Source organism: Geotrypetes seraphini, chromosome 16, assembly GCF_902459505.1.
Source record: "Geotrypetes seraphini chromosome 16, aGeoSer1.1, whole genome shotgun sequence".
NCBI lineage: Eukaryota > Metazoa > Chordata > Amphibia > Gymnophiona > Dermophiidae > Geotrypetes > Geotrypetes seraphini.
Window position 1 is genome coordinate 54846184 of NC_047099.1, and position 21515 is coordinate 54867698.

General features: G+C 48.1%; 1 protein-coding gene across 8 annotated transcripts in view; it reads right to left on the bottom strand.

Moving 5' to 3' along the window:
• Positions 1 to 982: 982 nt before the first annotated feature.
• BRD2 (bromodomain containing 2) overlaps positions 983 to 21515 on the bottom strand; it is a 42884-nt gene continuing 22351 nt past the window's right edge. For all 8 annotated transcript variants that reach the window (XM_033923584.1, XM_033923585.1, XM_033923590.1 and 5 more), the window contains 10 exons: positions 13039 to 13176; positions 12747 to 12885; positions 12432 to 12643; positions 11938 to 12306; positions 6390 to 6518; positions 6074 to 6280; positions 5469 to 5701; positions 3817 to 4127; positions 3135 to 3257; positions 983 to 2594 (listed from right to left, as the gene is read on the bottom strand). In XM_033923584.1, coding sequence (XP_033779475.1) covers positions 2464 to 2594; positions 3135 to 3257; positions 3817 to 4127; positions 5469 to 5701; positions 6074 to 6280; positions 6390 to 6518; positions 11938 to 12306; positions 12432 to 12643; positions 12747 to 12885; positions 13039 to 13176 — 1992 coding nt within the window. In that variant the 3' untranslated portion in view covers positions 983 to 2463. The remainder of the gene's footprint in view (positions 2595 to 3134; positions 3258 to 3816; positions 4128 to 5468; positions 5702 to 6073; positions 6281 to 6389; positions 6519 to 11937; positions 12307 to 12431; positions 12644 to 12746; positions 12886 to 13038; positions 13177 to 21515) is intronic.

Below are 21515 nucleotides of genomic sequence, written 5' to 3' on the forward strand. Positions count from 1 at the left end.
TTGAACGTCTCGATCATGTCCCCCCTCTCCCCGCGCTCCCCGAGCGAGTACAGACGCAATTTGTCCAGCCGTTCCTCGTACGGGAGATCCTTAAGTCCCGAGACCATCCGGGTGGCCATTCTCTGAACCGACTCCAGCCTCAGCACATCCCTGTGATAATGCGGCCTCCAGAACTGCACACAGTACTCCAGGTGGGGTCTCACCAAGGACCTGTACAATGGCATGATGACTTCCGGTTAGCTCCTACACAGGTCCATGGTGAGACCTCATCTGGAATATTGTGTTCAATTTTGGAGGCTACATTATCAAAAGGATGCGCTGAGAATGGAGTCGGTTCAGTGAATGGCCACTAGGATGGTCTCAGGACTCAAGGATCTCCCATATGAAGAACGTCTAGGCAAGTTGGAGCTATACTCTCTCGAGGAACGCAGAGAGATGGGAGACATGATAGAGACGTCCAAATATGTTACTGGCCGTATTGTGGTAGAAGAAGACATCTTTTTCCTTACAGGACCTAAGGCAACAAGAGGGCATCCGTTAAAAATCAAGGGTGGGAGATTTCATGGTGACACTAGGAAGATAGGGAAAGGGGACAGACAGCTTTGCTCTGGAGGGGAAGACAGAAGAGGGCCATGGAGAGACATTTGGGGGGGAGGTGGGTGCTGGGGCCAGACAGCTTTGCTCGGGGGGGAGGGGGAGATAAAAGGATACAGACAGCGGCCAAGGAGAGAGAGATAAAGAAACACAGACAGACAGACACATCTATTCTAGCACCCGTTAATGTAACGGGCTTAAAGACTAGTTATTTCATAAAAAGCCACTACAACCGTCAAGATAAATTTGTCTACGGTTAGGTTTGCTGAAGTCCGTTCCTTGACTTAAAATAATGGTAGTACCCCCAAACTTTGGGATGAAAGCAACATATGTATTTCCCACCCCCGCAACGCTCATACACCCCAAAGAAATTACTTTAAGAGGGCTCTGAAGGGGAATACGATTCTTTATTTACAGGTTTCATATCTGTACATGAGAAGATGATCACGATCCTAAGAGATAAGACTGTGAGGAAAACAAAGACCGGACAAGTAAAAAACAGAAAACAAAAAAAAAAAAGTGCACAGATTATTTTAACAAAAATAAAAACGCCCCCTTCCCCTCCCAGTAAGAAAACATGCTGCTTCCAGCGCTATGTACAGGTTTCATAAACTCTGAATTTACAGCAGCACCTGTTTCAACAGGCAGCCTCAAGTTATATTACACTATAAAACAAAACCACCCTAAACTCCTTTCTTAAATAAATTACGTAAAAGCAGGGGATGCAGCCTTCCAAGGTGGTGGGGGAACAAAAAAAAAAAAACAACACAAAAACCTCAAACAAAACACAACCAACACCACACAAAAATTCTCCACTGCTCCCATCACATTCGTCTCGATCCATGCCATGGCAGGGGGCTGTGGTGTCCTCTTTCGTATGGGCAGCAATTCTTGCTACAGTCACCATGTGACATACATGAGAAGCAGGCAAACAAACGAAGCCACAGACGGCTGGGCCCCCCACTTAGATAAAATGCTTAACAACAAAAAAAAAAAAACAACTTCGTAGAAGCCCTAAAAACAGGAATGTATCTTCCATAGACTGGGTGAAGGTCAAGGCGAGCTCGAGACCCAGGACCCAGAAACAAAAAATTGTTCCTTTCAGTTCCAGCATACCAGCCGATGAAAGAAAGAGAGTCACAGCAAGCTCCCACCACTGCCGTCCCTCTCAAGCAGTCTCGCACCTGTCAGACATAATCCCTAGGGTAGAACCAACTCTCTCGCAAGGTGTCAGCACAAAGGACCGTGCAATGGTTTTGGCTCGCCCGTGTGTGTAAACAGATCCCAAAAACAAAGAAAAACAGCACACTGCCCTTCGGCAATACTGTTCATTTAAGTAACATTCCCAGGGAAGGTCCCACATTAGCCCATGTCAGAAAAAGCCTTAAGGAAAGCCTGGAATAGGATGTTTCTTCTGGAGAAGGAACTAGAAACTGTACTAGTCTTGTAATGCGTGTACTATCCTGTTCCAGACCCAGCAGCTTCTGCAGGCCTCATTATCTGGGATTCAAGCCTCTAGAACACAGAAATTCTTGACGCAAAAACAACCCCCTCTCTGTTACGCCATCTCAGTAGTGTCCAAAGTCTTTCCTTGTGCTTCCGGTGGGAAGGCATCAGCAAGCCTGTGCTTTTCTACAACAGAGAAGCGTAGCCACTATGTTCACTCCCTGGGAGAGGCATCATATACAGTGCCCGTTGCTCAGTCTCGCTAATACTGCTTTCTTCGTGCCTTCTGGCTAACTCGTGCAGGCCTTCCTGCAGGGCGGACAAAGTCTCAGTCTGGTCCATGCATGGCCTGATCCCGCAGAGCCAAATCTGAACCCTCTTCTGCCCCACCCCACACTGATAACCTCCGTTGCAAGTCCTGCTTTAACCCGAATCAGAGTCACTGGTGTCAGAGCTGCTGGAAGTGGAGCTGCTGGTGGTGTCCGAGGAGGAACTGCTGCTGGCGCTGAGCCGGGACACCGTTACTTGCTGAGTTGTCTCAGTCTTCTCATGAACTGCAAAGACAGGAGGAAAGTGTGTCACGTTCTGTTGTTTCTGGAGCCTCACAGAACTAGAAAACTCATCCCATGCTATCACCACTGATTAATTAAAAATAATAATTATTCTAAACACATTATCTGGCCTCTGTCGATTTATGTTACAGTCACAAACTATCATACAATTCCCTCATGTCTACCCCTGCAGACTTGCTACTCTTCACAGACCCAGCAATGTAATCAAAGATACAAGTCTATGTCCCACTTCTTCAGAGCACAGATGCATTTCCTTTGTTAAACAGATTTTATGTAATCCAGAGTCATCTTGGGAATAACCACTAGAGGGCACTCCTTTGCAGGCCACCAACAGAAACCTCAAGCCAAGGCCTCCAAACACACACACAGCCCCATGAAGGCACCTGGTTTCTCTATACATGAGCTGTGAGAAGCCCTTTAGCTTAGGGCAAGGGGACTCTCTATCCCCAAGATCAGAATGCAGGTGATTATCTTGGCTTATGTAAGCATGTCCTTGTATGAAGGAGAGTGGGAAACGCTTACCTTTCTTTGGTGGCTTCTTGGCAGAGTTAAGCTGACCGCTGACATCCTGCAGCCGCTTCTCCAGCTCTCTTCTCTTCTCCAGTGCCAGCTCTTCCTTCGTTTTCCCCACTGGCTTCTTCAGAACTAAACAGCAAAAACAAGAGTGTGAGTTACCACAGCCGTCTTACTGGCATGTCAAGACTAGAAGGACCAAGGACCCAGCTGTTCTCGTTGCAAAGGGAAAGAGTGCAGTGACAAGAGGCAGCTATTAATGGTGAAGCAGTAGGTGTAGAAAAGGCAGATAAGGACAGAGCTCATGGATACAAATCTGTCCCTGTGTCATTCTACCAGGCTATCAACTAAGATCTGGGGAGGGGGGGGGAAGGTTCTTTTGGAGGTGAGCAGAGCTCTTGTTCACTAGAGTCCATCTGCATAAGGATATAGGCTGTTAGGAATCCTATCCCTTACCCCATCAGTAAAGAAAACACAACACCTCCTCTTCTGCATAGATCTACAGTGAATGATGGTCCCAGCCCCATATCCCATCTGTACATTTACTATCACTGCACTATAAAATGTTCCATTTTTTTCCCTTGCCTCTTGGACCATATAATGCATATTAGTGTCAGCCCTAAAGGGAAGAACCATTCTTTATAAAGGCCCAAGAGTGAGTGATAGCGCTGACTCTAGCTCTGTAACTCACTATATGGCTTGCGTGGTTTCTTCCGCAGACAAGACATGACATAGTGCTCCAGCTCCCGCAGTGTAGATGGTTTGAGCGTCTCAAAGTCTATCTCAATCTCCTCTGGGTTGGAGTCTCTTAGCGATGGCTCTCGCGATTGAATGATGTGGACCACTCTCCCTAGTTTCTCCCCTGGCAGCTTATTGATGTCCAAACTCAGTTGCCGCTTTTCATCGTACGTCATGGGCTTGCTGTCCTCCTCTTCCTCAGAGTCATACAGCGGCGGAGGAGGCAGAGATGGGGGCAACAGCTTGGAGGATTTCTTTGAGCTTCTAGAGAGAAGAAAAAAAAAATGTCACTGCACAAGAACAAGGCCAGCTTTTCTCCCATATTCAATTCTCTCCCCCCCCCCCACCCAAACAGAATACACTTCCTCATTTATAGAGGAGGAGTGGCAGTGTTACCGCTTCTAGCCATAACTCCCCTCCCAGCCTGGTACTGATCCTCATTCTGCCCCCTTTTCAGAGATAAAAAGGGGGGTCATAGTGCTGCTGGTAAAAGCTTAAGTGAAGTTGCCCCTGAGATAAGCGTTCTCCATAAAACAGCAGGATTCCAAGGTTCCATCCAAGGTTCCATCTGATGACATCAGCAGTAATGTGACTACGTGGCTTCTGCATCACCCACAACATGCACTCTCAGGCAGTAGCCCCTGCTCTGTCTCTTATTACAAAAACACCATCAAACGTCTAAGAATAGTACAAAATGCGGTTGTCCGCCTCATTTTCGGCCTCAAAAAATATGACCACGTTAGCCCCTACTACACTAAACTCCACTGGCTGCCGGTGGAGGCAAGAATCATCTTTATTTTTTTTAAATTTTAAATCATCTTTAAATTCGCTTGCCTCTGCTTCAAAACCTTAGCTGACTCTTCACCAATTTACCTATCTGAGCACCTTGAAATTGCTGGCCCCTCTCGTACTCGAAATACCTGCCTGTTCTCCTTTCCTTCCCTGAAGGGCTGCCTTTACAAAAAAATTCCTCGACCGATCTCTAGCATTCCAAGCGGGCAAATGGAACAAATGCCTCTCTACTCTCATCTCCAATTCCCCCCCCCCTATCAAACATTCAGGAAATTAATCAAAACCTACCTTTTTGACAAATTCCTCTGATCTACCCTCCCTCCTCCTTTGACCTCGACTCACCCCCACTCTTTACCTCCGTATGTAACACTGCCATTTGTAACACCGCTGTATGTAACTTATAGCGAATGTAACTACTCTGAATATACAACCTAGCTGTAAAAATAACTTCACCGTAAAGTTATCTTCTAAAATGTAAATGTAACATGACTGAAAATGTATAGTCTATTATGTAAATGTAACATTAACGAAATTGTAACTTCGCTGTTAATGTACAGTCTCTTCATCTGTTAACCGCATTGAACTTCCATGGTAATGCGGTATACAAGAATAAAGTTATTATTATTATTATTAGGAGCTAAAGAAGATAAACGGTGCTGCTTGTGGGATTAACTGTGTTCAGCTCCCCCATTAGTGACCCCGCCCTTTACTAGAAGCTTGAGGCACCAAAAAGTACCGCAGCTGGCGAGTTTAAATCCCCCCCTCGGCTTTCCTACTCCTATCGCCATACGTGTAAACCCCTCTGTTCCTTACTTGGAGCTGGAAAAGGTGGCGCTGCTGCTGGTGAGATTACTAGATGATTTTTTTGAGGACTTCTTTCCCTGTGTCTGGCTCGATTTGGACAATCTCTCCTCCTCGTCCCCTCCTTTCCCCTTGCGCTTCTCACTTTTCTTTTTCTTCTTTTTCTCTTTCTTCTCCTTTTTCTTCTTTGGTTTAGAGGTGGGACCCTGCGAGAGAGCAGCCAGTTGCTCGTGGACCGCTCGTAACTGAAAGGAAGGAGAGAGCGACACAAAGGTAGACAATGACAAGGTGTCAAAATTTCTTCACTATTCCCGTCCCCGCAGATAACTTCGGGAACCCATCCCCATGTCATTCTTTAAGGAGAGAGAAAAGAATCAGAGTATGAATGGGCCTAGCCACTGACCCTCAAGCCTTGCATTGAAGAATGCTGGTGGAGAAGGACTTAGGCTGAGATAGACACTGAAGAATGACACGAGACGGTTTCCCGCAGTTATCCGCGGGTACAGGGATGAATTTTGTTACCATGTCATTCTCTACACAATGAAAGCGGGAGAAAGAGCAGAAAGATACCAAGAAGTGCCAGAGCTCTTGTTTGCAGAGAACGCAGTTGCAGATACCTGCTCCTGAAGCTCAGCCAGGCGGTTTGCGCGTTCCTCCTCAGAGTCGGAGCTCTCACTGTCTGAAGAGCCCTCGCTGCTGCTCTCACTCAGAGACTCAGATGAGGATTTGGAGAGGAGAGTGGGTAAGGAATTGGGGATCGAGGAAAGCAGACACTGCTCCAGAGGTTCATCAGGCATCTTGGCATAACGAAACTCAAAGACATCCTGGGAAAGGGATAAAAAAAGAAAAAGCGATCACTTAAAATGCTCTTTTCCAAAGAGGCTGACAGTACCTCCAATCCCTCGTACCACTACAAGGCAGCTTTGTTCTCACCTGCAGTTTTCTAGCCATGGCCACCACGTCATGGTCCGGTGGGTTGTATTTGTAACAGTTGGAAAACATTAGCCTGACATCGCCCGCAAACTCTTGGGCATCACGGTACTCTCGATTCTCCATCTTCTTCTAAAGAGAGGATAAAATAGTGCATCATTAGCAATAAAGCCATAAATATAAATATAATCAACACCATACACAGTACCCTGTTCCATTAAAGGGATTATTACAAGGGCTAAGTCTAAAGCAAGATTAGTAGACCCATAATCCTACCCAACGTCAAACAAAGCATAATGGCGTTCCTATAGATTTATCACTGGTGGTGAATATTGTAGACCCTCTGTTTACTGTAAGCCAGGGGTGTCCAACCTGTGGCCCGAGACACGCATGCGGCCCCGTGAAGTATTTTGTGCGGCCCCGGTCGAGGGCGATGCAGTGTTTTCCTCTGTTTACCATCTTTCCGGCTCCCTCCTGTGTCTTGCTGCAGCGTTTGTGCAGCCACAGAAACATTTTTTTCCGGCCAAAGCAGCCCAGTGAAGCCAAAAGGTTGGACACCCCTGCTGTAAGCAATAGAGCGATAAGATGATTCACCTGCAATTCTATCCAATGCCAAACAATTACAAGACACAGAATGGAAAAAGGAAGACAAGAGACCATTTGGCCCTACCTTAGTGGTAGAAAAGTCAGTGAACTAATTGACAATGCAGTGAGCTGTAAGATCCGAGGCAGCAAGGTTTGACCAGATGGAGATTATTTGTCACAATCAGATCGAGGGTATGTGCCAAATCTAGTTTATTTATATGTTCTGTTTGGGAGGTAGCTAAACAGCAAGATACTGAAAAGCGCTACAGGAAAACTAAGCTATTTGCATGAGCCTGACCTTAGCAGTTGATGTTTTGCAATTTAACTTGAATATTCTTAAACAGGTGGCGGGCTGGATTAGAAAACGCTTGAATGACAAGAAGATTGTGTTAAATGGAAAGCACTAAGGAAAGAAGGACAATTTGCCTCTGCCTGGTTTTGCAGACCTGCAGCAGAGTGGATAAGGCTGAGGGATGAGACACAACTAGAAGTGGTTGAATGCTTAGAGCAGCCAAAATTCGACAAGAGACACTGCAGTATTATGCATTTGGGTCAGTGCTTACCAAGCTTATTAGGCTATGATGATCTCCTGATCCTGCCAAGAACCGTCAGTGACAACCTTATGTATGTCCGGAAAGAGTCGTGACCTCATTGGGGGTTTCCGACTCAGTTTGGGAAGCAGCGATTTAGATGCTTATTTTGCGTTTCCATATATAAAGTATAAGCTGCATGTGGCGACAAGTTATGCACGCATTTTATAAAACAAATGCACGCGAGGCAAATTTCTACCCGTTTACCTCAGTAATTTAATAAGACAGGATAAAAAGGAGACACACCAAGTAAAATGTAAATACAGCTTGTCTATAGAAGCAGAACGTAATGTGAACTGGAAAGACTGCGGCGACTGTGATTCATGACCTTCAGAAAATGAAAATCTAGGGGGATAGCCAGAGATAGAAGAAAGCCAGAGTAGGTACAAGAGAGGTATAGGTAGCAGAAAATGTTGCCCATATCCAAGACCCTCGATAAGGTCTCTCTTGGAGGCCACAAGGATAAATGATGAACCAGAGAACAGCAAGGAAAATGGTGCTAGTCTGCAACAAGAACAGAAAACCTAAAATGTGTATTCTCTAATGAGAAGGAGGGATAATCAAAAATATTTATAAATTCCTGAAAGATATTAATGCATAAGGAGCAAACCTTTTCCAACGGAAAGAAACGCTGTAGAACTAAGGGTGACGAATTGAAGCTCCAACAAGGCAGACTCAAACATCAGGAAAAATATTTTCATGGAAAGCATGGCAGATACCTGGAACACCCTCCCGAAGGAGGAGGAGGAGACAAAAAAAAAGTGGTAACGAAATAGGACACACACAGGATTCCTAGTGGCCAGAAGAGGGTAAATGCAGGACAGCCACAGAATACATAGGATCTTTTTGGTCTATCTGCCCTGACTTAGGTCACTATGTCTATTTAAAGTTTAAAAAAAAATAAATTTACCACCATGGATAAATCCATAGGAAAATCACCCAAAAGGCTACAGCAAACTCAACAACCATATGTCTGCCAAAATTAGATTGTAAGCTCTACTTATCAGGGACCATCTATTACATGTTAAATGTACAGTGCTGCATAAACTTTACAGCACTATAAAAATGATAAATAGCAGTAGTAAATTCTACTTTGCTAAGAAAAAGGCAGATGATGAACAAAGCCAACTGCTGTACTGAGCTAGACCAAAACGGTCCATCAATATCCAAGTCACGGGTACCTTGCTTTCCCCAGATTTAACACCCAAGAATTTGTCCAAACCTCATTTAATCCCAACTACACTACACAAATAGCTTTCACCATATCCTTTGGCAAGGAATTCCAGAGCTTAACTAGGGGTTGCATGGAATAAATACATTATCCAGCTTTAGTAACTTTATGGGAGTAACTGCAGATTCTCATTTACTCCTTGCACTCTTCAGCTCTCCCCTCCACCGTCTCTTCTCCAAGTTAAGATCCAACTTATTTATGCTTTCCTCACATCCTTCCTGTGTCTTTCAAGCTCAGCTAACGTTTGGGATGCAGTGACCACAACTGCAATCATTAAAGGCCACCTGAACAGGTCATGCCGTGTTAGTGCGGAGGGGAGACGTATGCAGAGCTAGAGGTGGAGCAAGCCAACGCTTAGCTTTGAGTGTGTTGCAGTGGCCCTGGAGACACCTTTCAGTGCAGGAGCCTGAGAGTCAGGGGACCTGGGTTCAATTCTCGCTGCAGCGTTTCATGACTCAAAACAAAATAAGTACCTGCATATCATATGTAAACTGCTTCGATTGCAGAACGGCGGTACAGTCAAACCTCGGTTTGCGAGCGACTTGCAAGATGAGCAAAACACTCAGCAAACCGAGTGCCGCCCCGATAAATGAGCACTTACAGCTGCAGGCAGCGCCGCTTCAAGGAAATGCCTCTTCCGTCCGCCAGCCAGCTTTCCGCACCACGTTGGCGAACCCATGAGCGCCGTCCCACATGAACGTTATGTATAATCACGCACACTGATCATCGACGTTGTGCGTGTTTATATGTAATGTGCATGTGGGACAGCGATCGGCTACGTGGGCTCGGGGGTTCTCCAACGTGGTGCGGAAGGCTGGCTGGTGTTCAGAAGAGGCATCTCCTTCAAGTGGCGCTGCCTGCAGCTGTACAGAGACCCCCCGATGATTGCGCGCAGCTGACCACCTACAAACTACAGCACCCGACAGGTACACAAACCCCTGAGCCACCCCTCGCCAGTTCCTTAGCACATTTTGGGTTGTAGAACAAATTGTCAGCGTTGCCATTTTTTTCCCATGGGGAACTTTGCTTTGATTTACGAGCACTTTGGATTACGAGCATGCTTCTGGAACAAATTATGCTCATAAACCAAGGTACCACTGTATATCAAATCCCATCCCCTTTCTGAGGCAGCTGCAAAACTACTCTTCAAGTCTCACGACAACGGCCATGAAATTACACTGCTTTTATCATGCGACTCGTGGACGTCGTGCATTTGGTGCTTCGTTAGCTGCCTCCGAGGGCTGGCAAAGCTTTGCTTTGGGGTGGGGCAAATCTGAACTTCTACCACTGTTTTCTTAATTCTTAGCGTTGTTTGCTTTTCTTTCGGCTGTCGCCACACACTGAGCCGAGGAATTTGACCTCATGTCCTAGATCCTCTTCCTGTTTGGCAACTAATAATGAATGCAGCAGTAGCTCGATTATCCCAACTCCAATAGACTGAGACCAGCTACAACAATTTCGTAAAGCCCTGAAAACTCTGTTTACACAACATTTAAATGACTTAACTATAGTATCATAGAATTGACAATAATCCAGCTTTTTTTCTTTTATGCTCTCTTTTGTACTCTAGTCTTAATTACATGTCAGTATAGTTTGGAATTTCTGTGCTTTCAGGCGGATTTCTTGGATCACCAAGCCACACAGTGGTATAAATTGTTATATGGATATTTGAATAAAAAACAAAACTGTTCTTAGGGAAAACTGGAGCATTGACCTTGGGCACCAAATTTCTGCCTCTCAATGGCCACGTTTTTGGTCTTGGAAAATAAAAACTACAAGGGCAGCATCTATGAGACAGACTTGGGTTTTTTTTGTTGCATAGAGCTTTTTGGACCCCAGTTCGTTTACAGAAGTTGGATAGTTCGAGGTCCAATAGATGCTGGCATTGTGGTTTAGAAGTTGGGACATTGGACCATTTGATATTTTTCTGTCCCTATATAAATGCCTTTTGGAAGTTAATTTGGTCCCAAATAAATTCATTGTTAGAAAATCATGTTGCCCTTTCATATGATACTATATTATTTGGTACTTCAATGAGATTTAAAAGCCCAATTTCTGCAAATAATAAACTTTTATTGATATTGACAGGGGTTGCCATTCAGCAGATTACAGGAAATTGGAAAGATTACACTAAACTAAATTATACTTTTTGGTGGAATTCAGTGTGCCATATTTATAAAATGGAAAGGGAGCTTGCTATGCAACAAGGGAATTATAATAAGTTTAAAAAAATTTGGGGACCATTGACAATTTATTCTAGTGATCAGACATCTTAAACACCAGAATATTGGATAAGATAAGGGGGGTGGGATTATAATGGATAATATATTGATATATGGGTGGGAGGGGTGGGTTTCTTATATAATTATTTATTTGGAATAATACAAATAAGAATGTCAAGTGATGAATTAAGGTATTTCTGAATGAATGTTGTACACTTGTAATTTTTGAAAATGAATAAAGATTAAAAAAAAAAAAAAAAAATTACATGTGAACCAAGTCGAGCTCCATTGGGAGATGACCCGGTATATAAACTGAAGACTAGACTAGATTAGATTAAGATTTCACTGCCCACGCGAATGATCAATTTCTTACAATCTTCTTGTGATTTAACAGCTTGAAATAATGCTTGTGTCGTCTGCAAATCTGACAACTTGTTGCTTTTATTTCCACGGCATGTATGGTAAAATGCAATGGGCCTGTATAGATCCCCGAGGCGCTTCACTGAAAAATTTGACTAGTCAAGCCTACTCTGCTTTCTTTCAGGCAGTTTTCAATCCACAAGACACTGCCCTCCCACCCCGCGATCCTATAACTAATTTCCTCAAGGTTTCCCATGAGAAACTAATGCCTTCCACATCACCCAGCTCACCTTTAAACCACGCTCATTCACGTCTTCAAAAAAAATGTAGCAGATTGGTGAGGCAAGATTTCCCTTGACTAAATCCAATGTTGTCTGTGTCTCAATATCTACACATTCAGTAATTTTGTTCAATTTATCAGAGGCCAAGACATAGACCCAACTGTCAGTTTACTCTCATGGTGATTGGGGAGGTGGGGATGAGAGGGGCATACATCCCTCTCCCCTTGGGGTGCAGCATCAGCCTTTTCGCCCCTAAACCTTCAAGGTGCACCTCCCGCTCACCTTGATGGTGCTGAGGTCCATGGGATGTTTGATGATCTCATGGTAGTCGTGCAACCCCAGAGCCGAGGCGTCAACAGGTTTGTAGAAGGGCCAGGCGTAGGCAGCATGCTTCTTGGACACCAACTCCTTCAGGATGCCATTGCAATATTTGAGTTGCTCGGAAAGCTTGCCCTTCTTGGAAGTCTGGTGCTGCTGGGAATCGGGTAGATCTTTGCGCGGTGGCTTGATAGGTCTCCCACTTTCTCGGCGTACTGGGATCTTGGCTGGCTTGGACATGAGTGATATGATGGGGGAAGAGCCCCCGCTCGTGGCAATGATGGCTGTCGTGGTTGGCGTTGTGGTGTCTGCTTTCCGTTTCACACCTTTCTTCTGCAAAGAATGAGATTAAAAAGTTGATTCTCTCTGCAGCGAAGCACTAGGTAACAAAATCCGAACACACGTCCCTGAGCAGCAGTATTCCCAAAACAGACAGCCGCATGTTACTGTGCTCTTACCTTGGTGACTGGCTGAGCAGCTGTGACTGCCACCTGAAGCATAGGCTGCGTTGGTGGCATTGGTTTCATCACAGGTGAGGAGAGGACAGAAGCATGGGAGATGCTCAGGATAGAGTTGGGGAGCTCCGGTGAAGAGTTGGGGTAGAATGTAGTTTGAGAGAGGGATGAAATGGCAGGGACCTGGTGAGCAGTGGTGACCCCTCCTATGCCTCCTGCAAAAGATCAGAAGGGTATGAATCTCGCAAGTAGAGAAAGATTTTGTGCAATAACCCTATATAAAACGAGTCTGTGGAGGTAGCTACTCTATCTACCTACCTGCATTCTTACGACTTTTTGAATGCTTGCTTTTGGGACCAGGAGACGGGATATCCATTTCTTCCTGAGGCATCTGAGCTACTTTTTGTAGGAACATCTTCTCCAGGCTCTGGGCCATCAAGACAATGTCATCTGTGGGCTTCAAGAGATGAAAACAAGAGTTTTAGTCAACTAATGGACAATAATTCCAGGTTCAGATCCAAAACGAGTGCAAAATAAAGATTGAAGCTGAATCTTAAAACGAGAAGGACCCAAGGTCTTTGTGTCTGTTCACAAGAGCCTCTGCACTCACCTTGTTGTAGATATAGCAGTTGGTAAACATGGTGTTGAAGTCCTGTATACACTCCGTGGCACTCCAGTAATAGTTCAGCTCCAGTCGCCTCTTTATAGTGCCAAGATCCATTGGCTGTTTGATGATCTTATGGTAATCCTGCAGCACAACACAAAGTGTTAAGCTCAACGGTAACATACCTGCGATACCACCCTGTCCTCTCCCCATTCCTGCTATTCAATATATATAGCGGACCATTCCCTAAACTGAGCCCACCATTCCTGCGCATGGTTCCCTCCAACACCAAATCCACTGTCAACATCCTCTCTATTCAGTGTTGAGGCCCTGTTAAATATAAGTCCAGGTTGCAGATAACCAACAAGAGAAAACTAGACAGACACACAAAGCACAGTTACTTACCATAACAGGTGTTATCCAGGGACAGCAGACAGATATTCTCACATGTGGGTGACGTCATCTACAGAGCCCCGACGCGGACAGCTTTTCAAGCAAACTTGATTGAAGATTCAAGTTTGCTGTGCTGCACCACGCATGTGTGCCTTCCTGCTCCACTAGAGGGCGCATCCCCTCCTCGTGGTCTCCAGTTCATATAACCAGCCAAGAAGCCAACCTCGGGGAGGCGGGAGGGTTGCGAGAATATCTGCCTGCTGTCCCTGGATAACACCTGTTACGGTAAGTAACTGTGCTTTTATCCAGGACAAGTAGGCAGCATATTCTCACATGTGGGTGACCTCCAAGCCAAACAAAAGAAAAGGGACGGAGGGAAGTTGGCAATTCAAGAAAACAGATTACGCAAAACCGACTGGCCAAACCGGCTGTCGCTCCTGGACAGAGTATCCAGACAGTAATGTGAGGTGAAAGTGTGAACCGAAGACCAAGTGGCAGCCTTGCAAATCTCCTCGATAGGCGTTGACCTGAGGAATGCGACAGAAGCCGCCATCGCTCGGACCTTATGCCCCGTAATCCGACCATGCAGCGCGAGACCAGCCTGAGCGTAACAAAAGGAAATACAAGCCGCCAACCAGTTGGACAAGATGCGCTTGGAAACAGCATGTCCCAACCGATTAGGATCAAAGGACAAAAACAATTGAGGAACCTTCCGATGAGACTGAGTGCATTGAAGATAAAAAGCCAACACCCTCTTACAGTCAAGAGTGTGAAGCACCACCTCCCCAGGATGAGAATGGGGCTTGGGAAAAAACACCGGAAGCACAATGGACTGATTGAGATGAAAATCAGACACGCAAAAACTTGGGGTGAGTGCGGAGAACCACCTTGTCATGATGGAATACAGTAAAAGGTGGGTCTGCCACCAAAGCCTGAAGCTCACTAACCCTTCGAGCAGAAGTGAGCGCAAGCAAGAAGATCACCTTCCACCTGAGGAACTTTAGATGAGATTTATCCTTAGGCTCAAATGGAGGTTTCATAAGTTGTGCCAGAACCACACTGAGATCCCAAACCACCGGGGGAGGCTTGAGAGGAGGATGGACATTCAAGAGACCCCTCATGAAGCGAGAAACCAAAGGATGAATAGAAAGGGACTTCCTATCCAGGTGCTGATGGAAGGCAGCAATCGCGCAAAGATGCACTCGAATAGAATTTGTCTTAAGCGCGGCCTGAGACAAATGAAGCAAATACTCCAGAACCGAGGACACAGGAGCCAACAAGGGTTCTAGATGATGCAAAGCACACCATGAAGAAAATCTAGTCCACTTGTGAGAATAGCAGAGCCTAGTCGAAACCTTTCGAGAAGCCTCCAAAACCTCTCTGACCGACTGAGAGAACTGCCGAGAAGTCAGGTGGAAAGGAACCAAGCCGTCAGATGTAGAGACTGCAGATTGGGATGCAACAGCGAACCCCGACTCTGAGACAGCAGAGAGGGAAAAACAGGCAGAAGAAGAGGCTCCCTGACACTGAGTTGAAGAAGCAGGTAGAACCACGGCTGCCGAGGCCACCGAGGAGCAATCAGGATCAGAGTGGCATGCGTGGACCTGAGATGCACTAGCGTCCGCAAGATCAGAGGAAAAGGCGGAAATGCGTAAAGGAACTTCCCCTCCCAAGCGAGGAGGAATGATTGAGGGGAGAAGCGAACAGATCTATCCGTGGGGGTACCCCACCGCTCGAAGACCCGGTGCAAGACCCCGGAATGAAGGGACCACTTGTGCGGCTGCAGAAGGTAGCTCAGCTTGTCCGCTAGACAGTTCCACTCCCCCTGTATGTAAACCACACGAAGAAAGATGTTGTGGCGAATCGCCCACTCCCAAAGATGAAGAGCCTCCAGACACAGGGACCGGGAACCCATGCCCCCCTGTTTGTTTACGTAATACATCGTCACCTGATTGTTCGTACGGACCAGGACCACACGGTCCTGCAGCAGATGACGAAAAACCACAGCGGCCAAATAAATGGCCCGAAGCTCCAACAGATTGATGTGACAGTGACGGTCTTCCATCGACCACAGTCCCTGAGTTTGCAGACCGTCCAGATGAGCCTTCCAAGCATACTCGGAAGAGTCCGTGGTAAGGACCTTGTGGTGTGGAGGGGCGAGAAAGAGCAAACCCCTGGAAAGATTGGAAGAGTTGGTCCACCAACGGAGCGAGCATCTCAAAGAGGGAGTCACCGCAACGGGACTGGAAACTGGGTCCCGATCCTGACGCCACTGAGAAGGCCAACGTCCACTGAGGGATCCGCAGGTGCAACCGGGCAAACGGTACGACATGGATGGTGGAGGCCATGTGGCCCAAGAGAATCATCATGCGCTTCGCCGAGACCGAGGACAGCAGAGAAACCTGCCTGCTCATATGGATGAGCGCCGCCAGCCGAGGAGGAGGAGGGAGGAATGAAAGGAGACGAATCGTGTCCAGCACGGCCCCAATGAATTGTAGGGATTGCGAGGGGCACAACTGGGACTTGGGGAAGTTTACCTCGAACCACAGACTCTGAAGAAATGTAATAGTCTGTTGGGTCGCTGAGATAACCCCCTTCCCTCGACGGCGCTTTGATCAACCAGTCATCCAGGTAGGGGAACACCTGCAGGCCCCGCGACCGCAGGGCCGCCGCCACTACCACTAGACACTTCGTGAACACTCTCGGGGACGAAGCCAGTCTAAACGGAAGGACCCTGTACTGTAAATGCAGGTCCCTCACCTGAAACCGAAGGAACCGGCGACAAGCAGGATGCACCGGAACATGTGTGAAGGCCTCCTTCAGATCGAGGGAGCAGAGCCAATCCCCCTCGTTCAGCAAGGGATAAAGAACCGGAAGGGAGAGCATCCGGAACTTCTCCCGAACCAGGAACTTGTTGAGGCATCTCAAGTCCAAGATCGGACGCAGGTCCCCAGTCTTCTTTGGAGCTAAGAAGTAGCGGGAATAAAAACCCCGCCCCTGTTGACAAGGGTGGACTACTTCCACCGCCCGTAGGCGAAGAAGAGCCCGAGCCTCCGAGAGAAGGAGGGGCAACTGTATCCGATTGGAAAGACACGCGCTTGGCGGACTGTCGGGAGGGACCTCCCGGAAATTCAGGGTGTATCCGGAGGCAATCACGCCCAAGACCCATGCGTCCAATGTGATGTTCTCCCAACGAGGATAAAAGGCTCCGAGACGGCCCCCGATGGGAAGGGGGTCTGACATCAGCGCGGAGGGGGCCCGCCCCCATCCGCCTGAACCGTCAAAAAGATGGGGAGGGCTTGGCCTTGGCTGCCGGTTGAGACTTCAGCAAGGCCCGGGGATGCGCCTGCTGGCGTCTCGGTGGCGGGCGCAAGAATGCCGGGGTGGTCTTCTGAGGATATCGCCGAGGAGGAGCCCGATAGGGCCTCGAGGGAGTTGGCTTCGCCTTCGATTGCACCAATGAAGCAAAAGATCTCTCATGCTCCGAAAGGCACTTAGTAGTCGCCTCTATGGTGTTATCGAACAGGTCCAGTTCAGGGTAGGTTGGCCAGGCGATCCTGGAGATTAGGATCCATGTCCACCAGCCGCAACCATGCCAGCTGGCGCATGGCCACTGCAAAGGCGGAGACCCAGGATGAAAGTTCAAAGGCGTCATACGTGGCGTGAAACAGGTGGAGACGCAGCTGGGACAGAGCCTCGATCAGCTGCCCAAACGCAGCCTGGCGTGAGGTGGACAAGTCCGCCTGGAAGGCGGGCAAAGACTGACCAGATGCTTCAGATAGGATGTAAAGGTGAACGAATAGTTCAGTACCCTATTCGCCATCATTGAATTCTGGTACAACCTCCTCCCAAATTTGTCCAAAGTCCGATCCTCAAGACCCAGCGGAAGTGCAGCCGAAACGCGGGACGCGTGAGACTTCTTAAGCGAGGACTCAACCATCAAAGGCTGGTGAGACAATTGTGCTCGCTCGAACCCTGGGCAAGGAACTGTCCTGTACTTGGACTCCATCTTCGAGGGAACCGCAGTGACCGCATACGGAGTCTCAAGGTTGCGAATAAAGGCTTGCTGGAGCACCTGGTTCAGGGGAAGCCTAAGAGATTCACGAGGCGGAGACGGCATGTCCAATTCCTCCAGGTATTCCTTTGTGTATCGGGAATCCGACTGGAGGTCAAGGCGAAGCGCTCGCCCCATGTCCTGCACGAATCTCGTGAAAGAGGACGGACGAGAGGCTCCCTTGTCCTCGGGAGGGGTGGCTGAACGGGACCGCCCCGCCACAGAAAAAGAGGGGGAAGCCTCCCGAGATTAACGAGGCTCCCTCTCCGCACCCCCACGCTCCGAACCCCAGGAAATCGCACTCAGAGAGCGCATCGGGGTCTAGGACCGATGGTGCCTCGAAGAACCCCTCGGGGACAACCCCGGGGTACGAGGCACTGAACCCTTACGATGGATCGGGGACCGGTCCCTCGACTCCCTCGGAGAAAGCCGAGAACCCCGGCCCAGAGCCCCGGACCGAGGAGTCAGCAACAACTGCAGATTGGTGAAAGACAACTCCGACACCTGCAGAGGCCTCGCGGTGCGAGCCGTCAGGGAAAGGCCCCGTCTCGGGGGAGAATCCCGGGCGCGCTTAGCCAGCCGCCGGAACAAGGCAGAATCGGGCTTCGACTGGTGCTTCGGCTCCCGGAGGGCGAAGAACGCCTAGAGGCCCGGGGCCAGGACTCCGACGAGGAAGAGAGACGCCTGGACCGGCGCACCTTACCCCGAGGCGCCTCGACGCGAGGCTCAGGCTGGTCCGGCGCACGCAAGGTCGAAGCCGGGTGCAGATGGTCCAACGCAGAGGAAAGCTCCGAAGAGATCATCGCCCGGAGGATGTCCTGAAAAACGGGTACCGACAGCATCGAGGGCATGTCGGATGCCGCAGTGCACTCCACCGAGGGCGACCTCGACACTGAGTATTCCCGCGTGGTGGAGGTACGCCCCGAAGGCTTGGAGGGCTTAACCGGGGCCATGGGCAAGGCACTCCCACCCTGTCTGGCTGGGGTCCCCGAGGATGGCTTCTTCGCTGGTGTCGAACCTGAGGAAGGAAGAGGGGACTTACCCAGAGCCGAGGGCTTCGAGGCCGAGGTCAAGGCCGGGACCGAAGCCGAGGTCGACGTCGAGGCCAAGACCGAGGGCTGCTCCACTGCAAACAGGTCCGCCATATGGGACCGACGGCGGCGCAGAGCACGATGTTGAAAAGTAGCGCACCGGAGCAGGAATCAGTGGGATGATCAGCCCCTAGGCACAAAATGCACCACCAATGGGGATCGGTGATTGACAGCAGTCGATCACACTTGGTGCACTTCTTAAACCTGGACAAGGGCCGGGACATAAAGAGAAGAAAAGGCTGCGGCCAACGAGGCCACGACAACCCGGGAGCCCCCGGGAGTCAAAAAACACGCGAAACTTTGCAACAAAAGCAGAACAAGATGAAATACACGCACACAGCGACTCACTGCAAAAAACAATAAAGCCGCGGTGCTAGAAGGCACTTTCGGGCGGAGAAACCAAAAACAGGACTTTCTGGCTCCGCGGAAACGAAAGAACTGGAGACCACGAGGAGGGGATGCGCCCTCTAGTGGAGCAGGAAGGCACACATGCATGGTGCAGCACAGCAAACTTGAATCTTCAATCAAGTTTGCTTGAAAAGCTGTCCGCGTCGGGGCTCTGTAGATGACGTCACCCACATGTGAGAATATGCTGCCTGCTTGTCCTGGGATAATGACTTATTTTTAAATATTTTCAACCTGTGTTTACAAAAGTGCACTAAAAACCAGGGCTCAGATTTCACTTCCCTCAAACTATGGGCAAGTCTAAAGAATGACACGAGGACCAATTTTTCCCTGCCTCCACAAGTTTTGTCGCTGCCCCTGTCCCCGCCACATTCCTGCAAGCTCTGCCTTAACCGCACAAGCCTCGAACACTTATGATTTTAAAGTGTTTGAGGTTTGTGCAGATGAGGACGGCGCTTGCAGGAATGGGGCAGGGACAGGAAAAGAACTTGCAGGGATGGTAAAATGAATTCCCCATGGGAAAAATTTGTCCCCATGTCATTCTCTAGGCAAGTCAACCTCTCCCAGGGTTTCAATCACCCACTTAGACTGCAAGTTTTCAAAACAGGGACTTATTACAATTCAAGCTGCTTTAAGAATGTATTGAAACAAAGGAAGCATTAAAAACAAACAGGTATGGAAAAAGTTGCAGCAGTATTTTTGCGGAACTGTGATTCAAAATCTCTGGTGATGCCAGAATGAGGCTTGGAATATACTGAGAGGCAAATGGAAGGCCAGAATGAGGTTTGGAAAGCACAGAGACAGCCGCTGCTGGGTCAGACCAGTGGTCCATCATGCCCAGCAGTCCACTTATGCGGCAGCCCTCTGGTAAAAGACCAGCACCCTAACTGAGACTAGCCCTATAAGCTCACGTTCTTTTCAGCAGGAACTTGTCTAACTTTGTCTTGAATCCCTGGAGGGTGTTTTCCCCCTATAACAGCCTCTGGAAGAGCTTTCCAGCTTTCTACCACTCTCTGGGTGAAAAAGAACTTCCTTACGTTTGTATGGAATCTATCCTCTTTCAACTTTTAGAGAGTGCCCTCTCATTCTCCCTACCTTGGAGAGAGTGAACAACCTGTCCTTATCTAATAAGTCTATCCCCTTCAGTACCTTCAATGTTTTGATCATATCCCCTCTCAATCTCCTCTGTTTGAGTGAGAAGAGGCCCAGTTTCTCTAATCTTTTGCTGTACGGCAGCTCCTCCAACCCCTTAACCATCTTAGTCGCTCTCTCTGGACCCTTTCGAGTAGTACCGTGTCCTTCTTCATGTATGGCGACCAGTGCTGGACATAGTACTCCAGGTGAGGGCACACCATGGCCCGATACAGCGGTATGATAACCTTCTCTGATCTGTTCATGATCCCTTCTTTATCATTCCTAGCATTCTGTTTGCCCTTTTTGCTGCCACAGCACATTGCATGGACGGCTTCATCGACTTGTCGATTAAGAACATAAGCAGTGCCTCTGCTGGGTCAGACCAGAGGTCCATCATGCTCACGCGATTAGAACTCCCAAGTCTCTTTCCTGGGAGGTCTCTCCAAGTACTGCGCCGGACATCCTGTATCCGTGCATAAGATTTTTGTTACCGACATCACTTTACACTTATCCACGTTGAACCTCATCTGCCTTGTCGATGCCTATTCCTAGAGCCTGATTATGTCATGTTGCAGATCTTCGCAATCCCCTTGTGTCTTCACTACTCCGAATAACTTCGTATCGCCGCAAACTTAATCACCTCGTTCGTCATACCTATGTCCAGATAGTTTATAAAGATGTTAAAGAACACGGGTCCAAGCACCAAACCCTGTAGCACTCCACTGGTGACGCTCTTCCAGTCCGAGTATTGTCCATTTACCCCCACTCTGTTTCCTATGCTCCAGGCAGTTTTTAATCCATGCGAGTATGTCACCCTTGATTCCATGGCTTGCAATTTTCCGGAGTAGTCGTTCATGCGGAACCTTGTCGAACGCCTTCTGAAAATCCAGATATACAATGTCGACCAGATCGCCTTGTCTGTTTACTCCCTCAAAGCAGTGCAGCAAGTTCATCAAACACGATCTACCTTTGCTAAAACCGTGCTGACTGGTCCTCATCAGCCCGCGTCCATTAAGGTGATCAATGATGCTGTCCTTTACCAGTGACTCTACCAACTTTCCCAGTACCGAGGTCAGACTCACAGGTCTGTAGTTTCCTGGATCTCCCCTCGAACCTTTCTTGAAGATTGGCGTAACATTCGCCACCTTCCAGAATCTTTCCAGATTTGATCAACAGATTGGCTATGGATGCCATCCAGTCCCAGGGATTTATTGCTCTTAAGCCTATCAATCTGCCTACACACCTCCTTTAGACTGACTGTTAATTCTGTCAGTTTTCCGTCTTCGTTTCCAGCATATAGCCTGATGGGTTCCGGTATGCTGTGTATATTTTCTTTGGTAAATACAGACACAAAAAATGTGTTCAGTTTGTCGGCAATTGCTTTGTCCTCTTTTAGCGCTCCCTTT